Source organism: Centropristis striata, chromosome 14 (genome assembly GCF_030273125.1).
Source record: "Centropristis striata isolate RG_2023a ecotype Rhode Island chromosome 14, C.striata_1.0, whole genome shotgun sequence".
Classification (NCBI taxonomy): Eukaryota; Metazoa; Chordata; class Actinopteri; order Perciformes; family Serranidae; genus Centropristis; species Centropristis striata.
This window is the reverse complement of record NC_081530.1, coordinates 25887363-25904711: the sequence shown is the minus strand read 5'-3', so window position 1 is coordinate 25904711 and position 17349 is coordinate 25887363. Positions and strand designations below refer to the sequence as shown.

Sequence of the window (17349 nt, the reverse complement as noted above, 5' to 3'; positions counted from 1 at the left end):
GAGCAGCAGAGGTGCACATAACTCGATAACCTTGCATTGGTTATCAGTCAGCCAGTCATTCAATCAGCAGCTGATGGGTCAGGTTGGGCACGCTCAGAATAGACTCCGCCAGTGAGTGACAGATGCCTTCATAAATCAATCCATTTGACAAGTTATTCATACATCAACGCCCTCGTTTATGGAAATCATATGCAAACTCGTTGTCGAGCACCAGACGCATTTACAAGGGACTTATCCAATTCCCCCGCAAGATCATTTGGTGTTCTAGCAGTGCCGAAGAAAAAAGATAATTTTTTATGGCAAGCTTTTCACTAACGAGGGGCGAGAATGATAAACTGAGCTCTGAGATCTGCAATTTAGACGCATCCAGACATGGCTGAGAAGAGGAGGGAGATGGAATAAAACCTAAAAGTAGCTGACATTAAAATCTGTGCATGGAAATCTATTCCTCTTTACAGAAACAGAGGTTGGAGAAAAAAAATGGATTTTAACATCCTTATGATCTCGCAACCACAGGCACACTAGGAATTCTGGGCCCCTTGTCAACAGCTCACTCCCAGCCTGAAACAATAAATATCTAATCCCTGTCATGTAACAGGGCCCCTGTGCAGCTCCGGGCCCCCGGAATCGATCAGGGCTTTCCCAGCGTACGGCGCCCCTGCCTGTGACACAAGTGAAGGGAGTAATCAATGGGGTTTAGCGTGTGCTACAGATGCAATAACGAGACAAGTGAATGAAAGATTTAGAGCCGTGTGTGAGTGTTTATATATGAAGGTTTGTGTGGAGGGATGATTGACAGTGTCATGCTATAATTCTCATGACATGTGGCGAGTTGTAAATTCACAGAAACATGACAAAGACGAGGGAAAAAAAATGGAAGAAAGGGCCGAGGGGGGTTTGTGTGCAAACGAGAGGAGGGAATGGCGGGTATGCTGAGCACAGCGGCAGCTTCATTTCCCATGATACCACCTTGGCCACTCGCTCCACTCGAGATGATATGTCATGAGGCTAAACTGGCATTCATTCAGGGTCAACAAGTCCTACCCGAGTGAAAAAAATCCTACTGTAATCACCTCAACAACCTCTTGTATTTTCCAGTTACGACACCACAATGAGGGTTCTGTGTTAACCTTAAAAACATGCCCTTGACTCGTCGCATTTAACTCTGCTAATTCAATGCAATGAGGCACCAAACAATTCTCTTGTCCCAGCTCCAACAACACTGATCAGGAGAAACGGCATGTCATGTAAGCCCAAATCGACACCGAGATTAAAAATTCAATATAGGGCAAGTCACTCGATATCGCAGCCATCATATTTCAGCCGCGCTAATCAAATTCACAAGCATGACCTCTGGGGTATATTAAATGTGTGTATAATATGTGTCATCCCTCACATGTTTTGCATTAGAGACATCCATCTACACTAGTAAATACTGCGTAGAGAAGGTGAGCCAGCAGCAGTCGCAGTAGCTGCAACAAATTCGCTCCCCATAAAAATGAGCAGTGGATAGATTTCAGCGTGCAGCTTGCCAGAACCACGGGAGGGAGACTAAATGATTATGTTACAACAACACCGCTCCAGCTCTCAGAAAACAACAATCAGGGCCTGGGTAGGATATTGCGGCCGAGTAAAATTAAAGGGGAGTGGGAGTGAGACAGGCAGAGGGAGGAGAGTGGGAGACGGATTTTATGGAGATCATCGGGGGCTGCGTGTCTCTGCAACTAGCCTGCTCCGGAATTCATACATCCTCTTTATGAGATGAGAGACGGAGGAGGCAAGGAAGAGATAAGCTTCTTCTATGTCCAAGCAGCTATGACAGACTGATCCTGTGCAGAATACGAGCCGTCACTCAAACTCTGTTTCCAACAAGCTAAAGTTCAAACCCAAAACGACAGCACTTCCTCTCAACATACAGTGTTGCACCACTGGGGACGAAAGAAAAACTATGCTTTCACTGTGGCCTGTGAAGGGTTAACCGGCAACTGGCTGAGCCTAATACAGATTGTCAGGAAGATAAGATTACCAGTTAGTGTGGTGGTTAATGGAAGCCACCACAGCCTCCCGCTGACAGTTGACAGGAAAGGCAGGAACCAGGCCTGACCACGGTCACACAAGTGCCCCTTTCAGAGCGACCAAAGCACGTTTCCATTCAGTTGTAAAGCATATTTTAAGCGAACTTTTGAAATGTTACATAAAGTGGTTTGGAGCAAATAAAATAAGCCACAGCTCAGTTTTATCAGAAACCATGTTTGGTAGTAGTCCGCCAGCGTAGAAGTGTTGATGTCGAAATGCATCTATGAAAGAAAAAATCTTTGGAAATTTGGTTAAGTTGGATAACTTTTTATTGTTCTTTCACGTCAGCTACACATAGTACAGGCCATGTTACATGAGCCCAGAGACAAAGACTTTGATTAAATTTTGCTGTTTCCCTTCAGCGTTTTTTTAATGCTACTTGGAAAACTGATTGAATGGAAGCGTGGCTACAGTGACCAGGTTCAACCTTTTTCCATGGTCAACGTACATCATCAAAACCGACTTCACAACCCGCCTCGTGACCTGGATTAAACACTCGACTTCAATAATGAAATAACATTTAAGTTAATTAGTGACTCATGCAAATCAGTCTCTGAACCTTAACAGCCTAAAAATTAATCTGTGACATAAGATCCTTGCATATGGTCAAATGTGCTGAGCTCACATTCAGTAAACACACATCACACTCTCATCTCAGAAGATCTATCAACTGAAGGAAAATGAGTCTTTTCAGGCTCAATTATCAAAAGAGAGATCTATGTTTCAATCTAGTTTGACGCTACCACATCCCATGTTTAAGAAAACCAAACTAGATTTAAAACCAGATTCCACCCGTTTGCACAAATGAAAGAACATTTTTATGTTATAAAATAGGCCTGTAGAAACTACAGATAGGAAAGCTGCAGGAAGTTGTGGAGAGAGGCAGGCTCCTACAAAACATTTTTAATAGAATGCAAAATATGTGAGATTAAAAGCACAAGACAAAAGCAGCTCACAAGTGTTAGTCAGTAACCCAGACAATCCCGAAACCAACATCTAACACATACTGCGCTCCACGCTGAAGCAGCACAACTGCTCATTTACAACTCACCTAGACCTCATAGTGCTACATCCAAAGCCTATTTTCTCTGTATTCTGCTGTGTCCAACATCTTAAGCCTTTTTAAAGCCTGTGTTTGTGTGTCTGTGTGTGCGCGTGTTGCTGTATGACTGCAGATTACACTGTAGCCAGAGAACGTATGAAACAAAGCCAGGGCTTAGGCAAGGGAGTTCCTCTGCTCGGGGAGTTGTCGAGCGGGCCCAGGAGTCCGTTCCCTGGCACAACCGCTGGCACAGAAAAAGACAAGAGGCAATTAAGAAATGATTTTCACCTCACAGCTTGGGACAAAACCCCTCCTACCTCACCCCACCCCTTGCTCCACTCACTCCACTATCGCAAACAAAGGCAAAGTCTCTGAGGCCTAGAGGGGCCCAGAGAAAGGGAAAGGGGGGGGGGGGGGGGGGGGGAGAGAGTGACAGAATACAGGGGACAGAGAGAAGGTGAGAGAAAAGAGTATAAGAACAAGGTAGAGCAAAGATTGTGTGCAGAAGCAATGGAGCAGGCAGCGTAGATGGTGGCGGAGTGGAAAGCGAAAGAGTGTGAGAAAGAGGTGAATAATGGCGTTGGTAGAGTGGGGATGAAGAATGGAGGTGATGCATGAGCGGCGATTAGATGGCGTCAGTGTAGTTGGGAGCCCACAGGAGAGAGAGAGGCGCCCACATGTGTACTACAGACTATCACTGGCAAAGGGAGTCTGAATGGGAAGTTTAATAAATGAATGTAGGTCCGAACACAGAGAAGAAAAGAGGAAGCTCAAAAAAAAAAAAAGTGTCAACCACATACCAACGCGTGCAACGTCACCAGTGGGGGAGAGGTTTTTTTGGCGCACTTGCATGTAGCCATCGTGGGTTTGATATTGAGTCACTCTATGAATTAGATAACATCATTACTGGTGAATTCTGTCTGACTCAGTCGTTCAAACAAATCCATTAATGATGTTGTCGGTGTAACAAACAAAACCAAATAGATCGGAGTTATATATCGAATTCTCACACTAACACGCTGTGCCAAAGTTGCTCTAAATTAGTTATAAGTGATCCATCACGCAATACCAATTAACCTCTGAGTCAAAGCTCTAGTTCAGCATCAGACGTGCAGCCCACCCTGGTAGAGGCCAAGGCTGAATGTCAGCGGCGGGCTTTTACTGGACAGACTTTCGGTTTCATTTGCGACCACATTTTTACAAACCTGTATGACTCTTCTTTCTTCAACACAGGTTTAGTTCAAGGTTCCTACACCTTCTACAGATTAGAAGACTTTTCAAGCAATTCCCAGCTTTTCCAGTGCCTTACAGCTGTGCTAAAAAAGTTACATTAGGTACACAATCCAATACAACTGTTCTGCCATGAGGTTTGCTTTGATCAGGTCAATAATGTTCAGAATGTTTTAAAATGTCAGAGTGTTATTTTAATTACATGTTTAGCATTGAAAACATTGCAAGAATCCTGTTAGTTAAGCTCATATAATTGAGCTGTAAAATCAGCCAAAACACACCCATGATGTTATCTAATCATCTACCCATGAAGTTTGGTTTTGTGTGCTGAGGTTTTAAGAATCGTCTCCGGGGAGGTGATGGGAAACTTTTCTGTGCTGCTCAAAGCATTAACATTTCAATGTGATAATCAATGTTTTAATGTATATTTAAAGAGACAGTGTCCCCGTTACTCTGAGTATTCTTCATACGTGCTGTGGGCAGATTTGTTTGGGACTATTTCTTTAGTGGAAGGACATCCTTTTAGATGAAACTGTCACAGGTACAGGTACATGCTAATAAGGGTGAGTGATAAAAATGTTTAGTGTGACTCAAAACTCAGTGCCACATAAAGATGCAAGTGACAGCTGCTGCTGTGAATACACCTGCTGCATTACATACATGAAAACATCAAGAAACATATTGCCTGGATCAATCATTATGATGAAACACAGCAGATCTATACCTGCTACTGCTCACTTCTTCTGTCATGTGTTTTGTTGATTTACTTGATATTGTGTGCCTGAATAATACATATAATGAATTCATGTATCGCTTCTCCACTTCGGGAAGTAAAACAAGAATTTGAAAACAACTGTCATATATGGCCGAATGGTATGAGTAATATGAAATTCCACTCTTGATTTCAAAGACTGAATGGCGGGGGTGTTTTTTCAAAATGAAAATGACTGTCGATAATGGTAAAATAACTGATCTACTGTCAGGAAATGGGCCAACATCATAAATTGTGAGAGCTTCCCAGTTTCTTATGATGATCGTAATTTACTAAATAGACATCCCAGCAGCTGTGTAATACAAGAAAACCAGATGATTAAATAAGGAGCATAGCAGCAGAAATGCCCATTTTCTATTCTCTGACGAATGGGTATCAAAATAAAAAGGGGTTTGCTTTTATTTCTTTTTTTCTTATCAGCTTTACCGTGTGCTGAGAGGCGACATTTCAGTCTTTGGAAGAAATGAAAGTCTTAAATTTGTACATTTCTGTCAAAAAATCCCACGGTAGACTAACTTTTGTGCCTAAAATTTCCCTTCTCAACGACATTTTTTCAGTTTCACCGTTTCTTTTAATTTTTCTGACTCACATGATTGCAAGGCAGATATATGCAACTTCCCCAGAATGCAGCCAGGAACCAGACGCTCCAACAACAATCGAACTTTCCTCTTCATCAAGCTCAAAAACAAAGAGGATGAGATGTTTGACTTGCTCAGAAACCTTGTCAGCGAGACAGTTTCTATAGAAACCTGTGGGTGGGAGGTATAAGTCCCCCCGATCATATATGCCCACCCCCTACACACACACACACACACAACAGATGCAAAGAGAGTAAAGCAGCTGAGGGGGGGTATACTGTCTAGTCACCATGGTTACTTTCTGCTAGTTGGCTTACAGATTGTGTTTACCCGGAGTTTGTCTCGCTTCCCTCCTATGTACTAAAAAACACCTGCATTACTCATTTCAAACATGTGAAAGTGAGTGTGCCGTCAGGTTTAGTATCAACCAGTGGTTACCTCATTTCCTATACTCATTCTCAAACTATTCAATCTAAAAACAGAGAAAGCTTGCATCAGCCTTTGTGACATTCTTTATCAGGAGATTCATTTTGTGCAGAGTTTTTCGGCAAAGATTGGTAGATAGACAGGCCTTTGCCGTCACAGTGGATATTCCACTTGAGATAGTGCCTAATTTGATTATTTCTATCCTCTTGGATTTCTTCTCCTTGACAATCACAGGTTGTGATTTCCAGGGCCGGCCCTCTCTCCCTCTCTCCCTCCCACCCTCCCCCCCCGGGCCTTGTGATGTTTGATCCAGGGCCAGGGGAGGCTGGCCAGACATTCAGCCCAGACTCTGGCGCCCTTCCCTCAGTGTACCATGCACTCTAGCTCCCTGCTGTGAGGCCTGGAGGAAATCACGCAGCCAGGAGAATTATAAAAGCCCTCATCTATTGAGCAGAGGTTAAAAACAGGGGGAACAATACCTTTGACTCACACTCTGCTCCTCTCTGTGGGGAAACTTAAAAAGCACCTATTGCTCAAGAAAAAAAAATCAATAAGCAAAAAAGGAGGGGGGAGGGAAATCAATATTCCTGTACTGACTCTTGTCAATTCATGCTGTTTTTCATACTGCTTTTTATTTAAAGGAATAAGAAAAAGAACAAGGACACCCCCTAAAGTGCTTCACATAACAAGATTAGAATGAAAAAACATTCAAGCTGAATATTACAGCAAATATAAATAATTTACAAGCAATAAAAATGCTGGGTAACCGCGAGAATAGACATAAAAACAGTGAAAATGTCAAACAACTCTTTAAATTTTTTTTTTTTTTTCAAAAGGCATTACAGCAAGGACAAGATTCAGAAGTGCAAAATGACAACCCCAGAGGGCCAGATTATACGTGTGCATGCATGTTAGTATGTTGGGGTGTGTGTGCGTGTGTGTGTGTGTGGTGTTGGAGGGGGTTAATTCACACAGCTGTGTAAGATCAAACTGCAGAGAAGATTCCAAAGTTTCCTTTGGCAGACAGAATCAAAACAAAACGGATGGAAGAATGCAAGATGCCGACTGAGTGGGAGACCGAGAAGAAGAGAACTGCGAAACCGCCAACAACCTAATCATGTCGCTAAGCAGTCTGATCTTTCAAGCAAATGATTATCACATGCAAACACACACACTCAGGAAAATTAAAACTGAGTGCGAAAAAAAAAAGACAAGGGGAACAGATCCTGCCGATCGTGCACTGGCTCCTCCTCTGCTACTGCGAGGCAATTTCGCAGCTAGGCGAGGAGAAAATACCCCCGCTTCTTCTTCCGTCCTCTCTCCAGCGTGATCCCACAGAAAGCTCCCAACGCCTCTTTCCTCTCTTTGTAGCTGCGCTGAGTAATAGAGCGAATGAGTTGAGAGGGAGGAGGTGAGAGAGATAGAGTGGAACAGCGGAAAAAAAAATCCACTCAGTATTCTATTACGAGACAAGATGGGGGGGGTGGGGAGTAATGCGTTTCTCATAGCGGTTGGAGGACGGGGGTGTAGCATGGATGCAAACACAACGTGTATATATTGACCTGAGAATCAAACAAACCATTTGCATCTTACAGCCCTCAATCACTCACCACTCCATCTCCTCATCCCTCCCTTTTTCTCACATGTGAGCCGACACGGTAACCGACACATCCGACAGCTCAGCGCGGACACACAGACCTGTCCACCAACTGTGTCTCAGCATTAAAACATGCTCTTGTCCGTCCTCCAAATACAGTTTGGCGGACAGAATGTGTACGAGAGAGGGCCAGATGCAGTTAACACCTTTCCTGTAACCAGTCATTTTCCTCCAAATCAGTCAAAAACCACAACATATAGAACTACTTCTCTGCCCTGAATCTATAAACTTTGTATAAAATCCTTTCATAAACCACGCCACCTTCGCCGAAACTACTTCTTTTTATCTCCCAGCGAGGGCTGAAAAGTAGAGATTAGGCAGCAACAGTGGTCACCCAGCCACTTTGCTCCACTGGCTCATTACTCTCCTGGTTGGGGGATGGAGGGAGGAGGGGGGCAGGGGGTAAAGGGGGGTGCCATCCTGAATTAAGGCCTCCCTCACAAGGGGCCAAATGCTTGGTGAAAAGGGTCGCATTGGAGAGCTCTTTTCACAGAAGGGAGGTCACCATTCCACAACTAGCCATGCGTGCTGGAGAGTCACAAATGACCAAACGCCGTGGAAAAAAAGAGGGATAATGACAGTCAGATATTAAAAAAGTTATCACAGGAAAATACCCTCATGAGAGATTAAATGAGAGAGAGATTAATCAGCCAAGGCAGCGCGGTGCCAACGAGGGCCTGAATAGAGTGGCCGGTGGCTTGTTGGCAGGAAGAAACAAACTGCTCCATCATAAAAAGAATGATTCATAGATTACTGCACTCAGTAGGAAGCTTGTGAGACCGTCACACATAAGAACGGCGATGAATGCACGCTGAAAACTGAATAGGATTCCCGGACTGAAATCTGAGGAGCCTGTACATGCAGCTATCTTTACAGAAAATATGATAAGTCAGCATAAAGCACTTTCTTGGGATAATCTTAGTATCACAGTCGAGACATTTTATGATGTTGCCAACAGAGTCTTATTGGGATATGTTTGACACTGAAACTGGTATTCCGGGCAGAACTAGAGGGAGTAATGGAGGATCGATACCGACTGAGCTCCGCTCTGTTGCTTCATCCCTCGAGGCTTAATTCACTGGATGTGTAAAGACGACGGTGTCACAATAGGGGATCAGATGGGATTGACCACAGGATGAAAATGTAAGGAGTGTTTATTAAACTGATGTAGCTGAGATGAAGAGTGGGGAGAGGGTGAGCAGGGATCGGTCAAAGGGTTGTCGGAGAGACGTACATGATGGTCATTAAAAGCTAATGCCAGGCTAAGCTACGATAGCTCAGTGATTCAAAAATGGATGGAATACAACCTAATGCCTCCTATTTTAGCTTTACAGAGATTACAGGGAAGCCCAGGGCTGAGCTAAAAATCTGTACGAGAAGCAGAAGGCACCTGAAGATTTCTTTGATCATTATGTGTATTTTTCTATCAGATTCGTAAAGTTTAAGAGTAAAATTTAAGCAATTTTCAAGGTACCTAAAACAAAAATGTCTAGGCATTCAAAGTCTATAAAATCACTAAAAATTGCTACTAGAAATGCAGTTGGGAAAAATTGGGGGAATGAAGTAGCCAACCAATAATTTGTCCTCTTTTCCATTTTGCTGTCCGTGTTAGTCAATCTAGATCCGGTCCGGTCAAAATCTCTGAGAGATGCCAAGAGACACTAAACAAATTATTTAAATTAAAGATTTTTGCTTTACATGAGTGACAGTGTAAGTGAAAGACTAGATTATGTCGAAAAAATCAAGCATTTTTAAGATGTAAACCCAAATTCAATATATTCCTAACCTTAAAAAAGTTACTTAAAATACAGTATATTCAAAACTTTCAAGACACTATACGAATCTGCTTCTAAAGAGAAAACATATCACATAATTTGCAGAAGAATATGGGTAAATAAAACAGCTCAATCAATTGTTTTCTTTTCATTCTATAGCTGAATGTCCTTCATGGACCCCACAAAGCCCGCAAGGCCAAACCAAAGACAAAGCTAAAGTGTTGATTCAGCTTCATAGGGATCCTGAACGGATAAGCTGTGGCAACCACTCACTCATTCACACACACACACACACACACACACACACACAAATGCATGAGTGAGCATGTGTGTTCACATACACACACACACACACACACACACACACAGCCTCTCAGGGCCTGACCAGCTGTCTCACTCCCCCCCTCCACCCATCTCCATCCAAACCCACAGGAGCAGGAGGATATAAATCACTTGGCAGAATGAAGACGCGCACGGAAGGGAACACACGTGGTGTACGTGACACACACACACACACACACACACACACACACACACACACGCACGCACGCACACACGCCCCCGCTTGCATTGGCTGTCCACAACTGCACAGTGTCCAACTATTGGAGCATATGCTGTAAAACGCACCTACACAGACCTGCATGCACATGACAGAAACGCACACACTGTATAACAAAGACAGTCACGCCCAGTTTTATGTGATTACTCCTGTGAACGGCCGACGCTGCTGAAATCCACGAGACACTTTGCTTTTAAAACCGGTCTATCTCACCTACTGACTGCAGGTGTACACCCAAAGACCTTTGCCTGTGTGTGTGTGTGTGTGCCGGTGCCAGCAAAGAGCCGGAGATTGTGCTCAATGCCAACAACAGCTGATAAGAGAAAAGGTCATATTGCATAACAGGAGTTTGCGCCGTGTGTGTGACATAATGTAGAAAAACTGACACAAGAGAAGAAGACAAAGACAGTAAACGGGGAGAGGGAGCGTGTGTTTGTGTCAGAGGAAAGAGCCGAGTGCTGATGCATTTGGCCGCTGAATATCCATCGCCGGTCCAAATTGAAGCCGGCAGCTCACAGAGAGCCTGTAATGATGCAGTAAACTCTCCGTTGGCAAAGCAGACTTTATCTAAGAGGGGAAAAAAGGGCTCCCTTCTCCTCATTTCAGCACAAACTTAATAAATACATAAATAAATAAGGCTGAATTAAATGAGGCCGGCCTCGCCAACTTCACTCCGAGAATTTTTTCTGGCATCACTTGTCGAGTCGGCGGTCCCTGCGAGAGGAGAGATGAGGCCAAAGGGATGTGAGGCTGGGCCCGCAGCGTGGGAAGGACTGCTTCCTCCCCGTTTTTACACTAAACTGTTGAAGAGAGGGCACATGAACCGAGGCCTGGCAGAGTCTGACTACCTGACAGGTTTAAGAGCAGAAGGAAATTAATTGTCACGAAGAGACAAAGAGATATCAGGCTGCTTAACACATCTGGTTCTGTGTTTGTTTCTTGTTATGTATAGTATTTAGTTTTTTCACGGTGTGTGAAATGCTGGCAATCTCCATGAGGACTTTTTATATTCTTGGCAGTTACTTTTATGCCATGCTGATACAGCTTGGCAACGTAATCAAAGCTTTGATTTTCCCTAAATGTTGAATAAAAACAAAGCAGGGTCGATGTTATCGTCAAATTTAAAAATATTATCCTTGGTTGCCTATTGTTTCAGGCTATCCCTGCCATGTCCTGCTAGATTAGAACTTTAAACTCCGTATACATTCATAGAAAATTTGTCTTGTCTAACGCACATATGCAAAGCACTTTTATCTTTTACCGTAAGGCTTTTCACAGGTGCCACGTGGAACGTAACCATAGTGAACGTAGTCAAATAAACAAGCAGTAAAACGTTGCTTTTGCCACAGTACACTTTGGTTTGCCCTGGTAGCCATAGTGACGGGGAGGTTGCAAAGTGAACCCTGCCATGTTGCACACGTGAGGAGAAGGGAGCTTATGAAAGAAGAATTTGCATTGAAACATAAGGTTAAATGAAGCGCATTGAGGCTCAGGCACGGTGAAAAAACAACCCTGTGACCCTCTCTTCATGGTCCGACATGAGGCCCACATTTCATTTGGACAGCCCAAGAACGAGAGAGCGAGACAGAGAGACAGGGAGAGAGGGAGATAAAGAGAGGAAAAGGAGGAGAGGAGGGGGGAGAGTCTGTGCCTTTGCACTCCCCACTCTGCCCCCGCTCTCTATTTTTGTTTCCTCTTTTTGTGCACGCTCAACGCACACACTCACAGTGCAATGGATTTCCAACTTGGCCCTCATCAGTTGTGCGCCTGATGAAACAAACACTGACAGCCTCTTTACATTTGTAAAGGCCCCTGCAGCAGCTGTGCTTGTCCCACACACACTATTGCGTGCACACAAACACGCACCCACACACACACAACCTTTGAATCAGAGGCCTAGCCCCAGCTGGGGCCTACAGGAAGAGCCGACTCTGCACAAAATGGCCCTGGCTGCACTGAGCTGCACTCTGCCGTGCTCTCCTGCTACTCTTGCTTACACACGCACAGACACACACACACACACACACACACACACTCTCTGTGTGTGTCATGTTTCGTTAGACAGAACAGCACTGCCACACATTAGCGCTTGCTACCTCAGTCATTACACAGCATCTACCCGCAACCACTGGCTTGAAAAGGAACCACGAAATCACAAAAATAAACCTACAAAAATACATTTTTAAATTATTTTAAACAGGAAAAGAGGGAGAAAGAGTGCTTGCTTGCTCCTGCACTGTCACTCTGCCTGACTTTAGTGACGAAGCATCTTAGGAGAAACAACTGACAGGGCAATTTGGCTTTTCTTTCTAGTTGTGCTCACATTGGCAGCTATAAATTCTAGTGGAAATGGTAATTGCCTTGTTTGCTTTTATTAAGGACTCATCCCTTTTTTTTTTCAATCACTTTATGACTGATGAATTTTAATATCATTCGCAGATAGTGGGTGTTTGTTGGGTGCGAGGGGGTGGGGGTGGAGGGGTAACAACTCACACTCATGTTTCAGGGGAAATGGTTAAGCCAAGCATGTATAATTGTCTTACGCTAATTAAGGAGGGGTAGTGGAGGGGGGAGGGGAGGGGGGATCAGTAGGGGCCAGGAGTCCTGTCTCAAAGCCTGGAGGGAGGCTGGGGGGATCTGGACTCCTCCAGGTTGTTGTTGTAGAAAAGCACATTTGTGAGCCTTATTTGGCCCGGACCAGACTCAATGCATCAACTGCAGCTGCCGAAAACACATGACAGATGTGACACACATGCGCAGGACAGAAACATGCATCCTGCAGTCGGGCACACAGATAAAAACCATTTCCCCATTCATGATGCTTGTATGAATAGTTAGCTATGAATAGATCAAATTTTAAAAAAAAGACAATCTAATTTTGGCCATAGTAGTCTGGGTTTTAAGTGGGGACTTTTGTTACAGTTAGTCATTATTTCTAGGGCACATCCTGTTTCCTCAATTCAGGGGGAGACCAATAAAAAGTTCACAAAATCTTGTTTTCTTTACAATACTCAACTCACTTTTTTTTAATGGATATTAAAATATGGTTTAGGTAATGTTAATGTAACTGTAACTGAAACTACCAGGTTACTGGAAGGAACAGTCTGTGCAATGGATGAATCAGGTCAACTCTGATTATGACAAAGGGCACTACAAAGTGAATTGTTTCTGCAGAATACATGTAATACAAATGTTGCACACAAGAGCTGCCTTGCACTGTTACATAGATTTTCCTCAGTCATTTTAAACATCTGCCTGTCTTCAGATGACTCACATTTAAGTTGCCTTCCAACAAACAAATGTTGATGCCCATACTTTTCAGCACATCGTGTTACTGGCGATGATGTGTTGAAATATAACAGAAATGCATGTTGCTCATAAGAAGACATACAGATGTGTTAGAATGACATCATATTGTCGACAGGGATTTTTTTTATCTCTTCACAGTATACAGAGGACGGAACATTCCAAAAATGGTAAATTAAAAGCTTGATTTTATGCTCTTCTGGAGTTAATTTTAAAGGGATGTTGTATCTATTTGTTCACACTTACCAGCACATGTTATGAGGCAGAAAACACATGGGGGAAAAAAAGGCCATTCTGACTAACACCAGCAGAAATATTCAGACTATGCTTTAATTGATTGCACATGGAATGTATTTTATTCTTTATACTTGTTGGGAGAAACTGAAAATCCCCAGTGAATCTAAGATCCAAGCAAGAATGCATGGAAACAAATGTCTTTGTATGTAGTCTAATTGTACTACAAACCTGTTGCTCAGATTGGCCTTCTTTAATATTTCCTTTCAGCAACAAATAAATGTGACAAATTGTTGTGTTTGAAAATCGGTCAAACTGTGCAGGAGGAAACACACTTTTTAAAGACACTCCACGTGTTGTTTGGATGGGGGTGGGGGGAGAAAGCTCTGCTGACTTCAGCTCCACAGCATTAGCAGATATGATATGGCTCGTGCAATTTAACGCAACAATGTGCACACGCATAATGTTGATGATTCACAGCAACAATCTGTAAATACATCAAAGAAGTGCAACAAAGTTTAAAAGCCCAGACGGAGAGGCCCAGACAGCGTGCAGTCTGCATGAAAAACGATACATGGTAACTTAGTCGAGTGATATGCTGAGCCATTCACACTTTGCAAGATTAAAAGTCTTTGTTTCATTCACGAGGGACGACAAAAAAGGTGTTCGGCACACCACAGACTAGAATTTAAACCAAGTCTAGCCTGGGCTGTTTTATTTTGCAGCCCCTTCCCCATAAATTCACCAGTGTTACTTGCAGAAAGAAAATGGTTGCTTCTTGGTATCGCTTCATACATGAGCCCCTGCAATGCGACTGAACACAGCCTCTTTAAAAGATTGGATCATTCAGAAACACCGTGCTCCACAACGTCGACCATGTAACGTGCAGTTTAATGTGAATTCGGTAGCGGAGGACGAGACCCAAACGCTTGTAAGCTAATCCCCTGTAGTATTGCAAAAATGGAGTTATTCCTCAACGGGCTGCTGCAATATCTGTTCGCTCACAGAGGTCACACGGAGACCTGCAGAATTACTGAGACTCTGACGGACTTATCATTTATACCACGGACTATTAAGAAGACAGCCGCTTAACAACAACCTCAAGAGTGTCCCCGCACCGTTTCAAGTGTTGGAAATTGAACGAATATGCTGAATCGCATGACCCCCTTTTCCTCCTGCTCTCCCTCACTCTTTATGGAGAAAATTAAAGAGCCACAACAGTCCGCGAAACATGTCGGTTTGCCAGCCCCACAGCAAAAACACACAGCACCAGCGGACACAATGCTACCTCGAGCATAAAGTCTAAACGTAAAGCTTCAGCGTGAGAGTGCTTTTACATATGTATTCTCAAGGTAAGAGCTCAGTTTGAAGCGGAGATAAAATGCTCAGCATGGGACGAAATGGAAGCCGAAATAGCTGAGCCATGGCCGACAGGCTTGTCTTCACGGCTCTGAATAGGAAGAAATGGGGTGCGAACAAAAGCCTTTTCTGCGAATACTTTGCCAAGTCTTTTAATTTTAAACCTTTTGTAGCTTTATCACACAGCCAAGGCACACTATGCGTCCCCCCATCACGCGTTAAAACGAGTCAAAATGAGCAAAGCAATCCCCCCAAAGCACCCGATGTTCAAATAGCCTAAAACATGTCTGATGTCGAAGAGCTGCAACACAGACATTGAATAAACATTGCTGTCTCTTTAAATAAAAAGCATGTAATTGCTAACACGTTGAGGTAACTCACAGCCGTTACCTTTTAAAGGATAATTGACCCAAATAGTACACAAGCTGCCTGATGGTAACCTTCACAGTCCGTGATGAAAGTTTATGCATTTTCATCGAGACGAGCAAAGGCAAACTTGAATAGAGCGACTGCATTCGTGAGCAATGTAGGCAATGATGTGTTTTTACTTACGTATTTCTTTTGAATGATATTCCTCTTAGGTCTTTCCTTGCTCATTATGCAATCCCCAAAATGTTTGGCTATAGAGAGAATGGCCACATGAATTTCTTTCTTTGACTCTCGCCTCTCTCGGAGCACCACCAAATGACGATTTAAATCCCCGGCTCTGTAGGAAAAGCTTGCTGGCTTTGCAGAATCCTCCTTCGGTGTTCCCCTTAAACTATTCGGATATAAATCCCAAAAATTCAAGGGTCGACGACGGACAGAGACGGACTGGACCCAAACTCGCTTGGGGATAACATAGTCAAAACAAATGCACAACAATAAGTTCCATTCGCCAAAACAGCTCGGCTTCTCGTCTCTGCGCACTCACTCCCGGCTCTTTTCAAATACATGAATATACTTGAGGTGATGTCAACAAGTTACATCTTGTTCGAGGCGACGACACGATGAGAAATTAATAAATAAAAATTAAAAATAAAACGTTAGGTGTCACGTCTCTTTTTAGCTGGAGCCTGCGGTCGACGAGAGAGCTCTCCAGCGGCACTGCTCTACTGACTGCGAGCAGCTCCTTTCTTCCCCAGCCTCCGCCTCTCAGCCTATCACATCCTCCACCATTCAGCGGCAACTTCAAAATCCCGATGAGACAGCCCTAAAGACCACATATTCCTACACCATAGTCTTTTATGCACTTATACTGTATTTGTGGTGGTCGCAGGTGACAGTTAATAGTTATTTTATAACAAATAGAGCATTTTTATTTCTGTAATACACGTTTTGAGGCTTATTGTGTGGCATTTCAAGGAGACATTGGTGGTCACATGCAAGATTCACCATGGAAACTTTGGACATGTGGTCCCAAACTGCGTCTTAAAATACCCTGAAAAAAACAATTCAATGTAATTAACATTATGCCACTACCATTATCAATTTTAAAAAGCAGATAAAGGACACATCTTGGGACATCATGGGCATTGTGCATATGGGGATTTGTAGTTTTTGCTAGAATTACATAGAGTCATCAGTGTAAATTGCTATTCATACAGATACATATGATTGGATTATGGATTATGGATTAAGGCCTTCGGGCGCCAGTACCCTGGGGCCTTCGACTGCGCATGGTGCCCAAGACGCCAGAAAGAGTCCCTGTCCTTCAGGTGTCGCCCTTAGTGTTTAAACAGTAAACTCACCACTTTACAGTGTGAGGTACTCCAGACCCCTCGGCATTAAAACAGCTAGCTGACCACTAAGGGTGCTCGGCTCCTCTGCACCTATAGTATGAGTACAGCATGGTGACCACTAGGGTCCTGGGTCCTAGGCCCCCTTGGCCCCAGGCCCCTCTGTGCATCATCTGGGCCCTTTGGTACATACAGTGCAAGCTTAAAACGAGGGCCTCTTAGAGAGTACAGTGCATTACAACTAAGCCTCTACAGTATGCTGTGACATGACACAGTATTCACCAGCAGTTTTAAGAGAGTCACATTATAGCAAGTCATTCATTATTTGACTTATACCATAAATCTCTATAGCTTTTTTTTTAGCTAGCTGGTTATTTTCCCTGCTTTTATAGAATGTAACCACCCAAAAAAACAGCATTCTGCACTGGCATCAACAATTGGGCTTCAACATGATTCAAGACATGTGCCCAGCCCAGGGGCCTCACAGGACCCTGATCACATATACGCATATACACACAAAATCACATATTGTTACATATTATGTAAGTTTTCCTCATTGTCATTAAAGTTATTCTCTAATACATGATATGTCTTGTGTTTGACATTTGTGTTGACTG

The 17349-nt window shown here is 43.5% G+C and overlaps 1 protein-coding gene across 2 annotated transcripts in view; it reads right to left on the bottom strand.

Moving 5' to 3' along the window:
* Nucleotides 1-16133, bottom strand: part of jarid2b (jumonji and AT-rich interaction domain containing 2b) — a 120732-nt gene extending 104599 nt beyond the window's left edge. For both annotated transcript variants that reach the window (XM_059349106.1, XM_059349107.1), the window contains exon 1: nt 15567-16133. In XM_059349106.1, the coding sequence (XP_059205089.1) occupies nt 15567-15611 (45 nt within the window). In that variant the 5' untranslated portion in view covers nt 15612-16133. The remainder of the gene's footprint in view (nt 1-15566) is intronic.
* Between the last annotated feature and the right edge of the window lie 1216 nt (nt 16134-17349).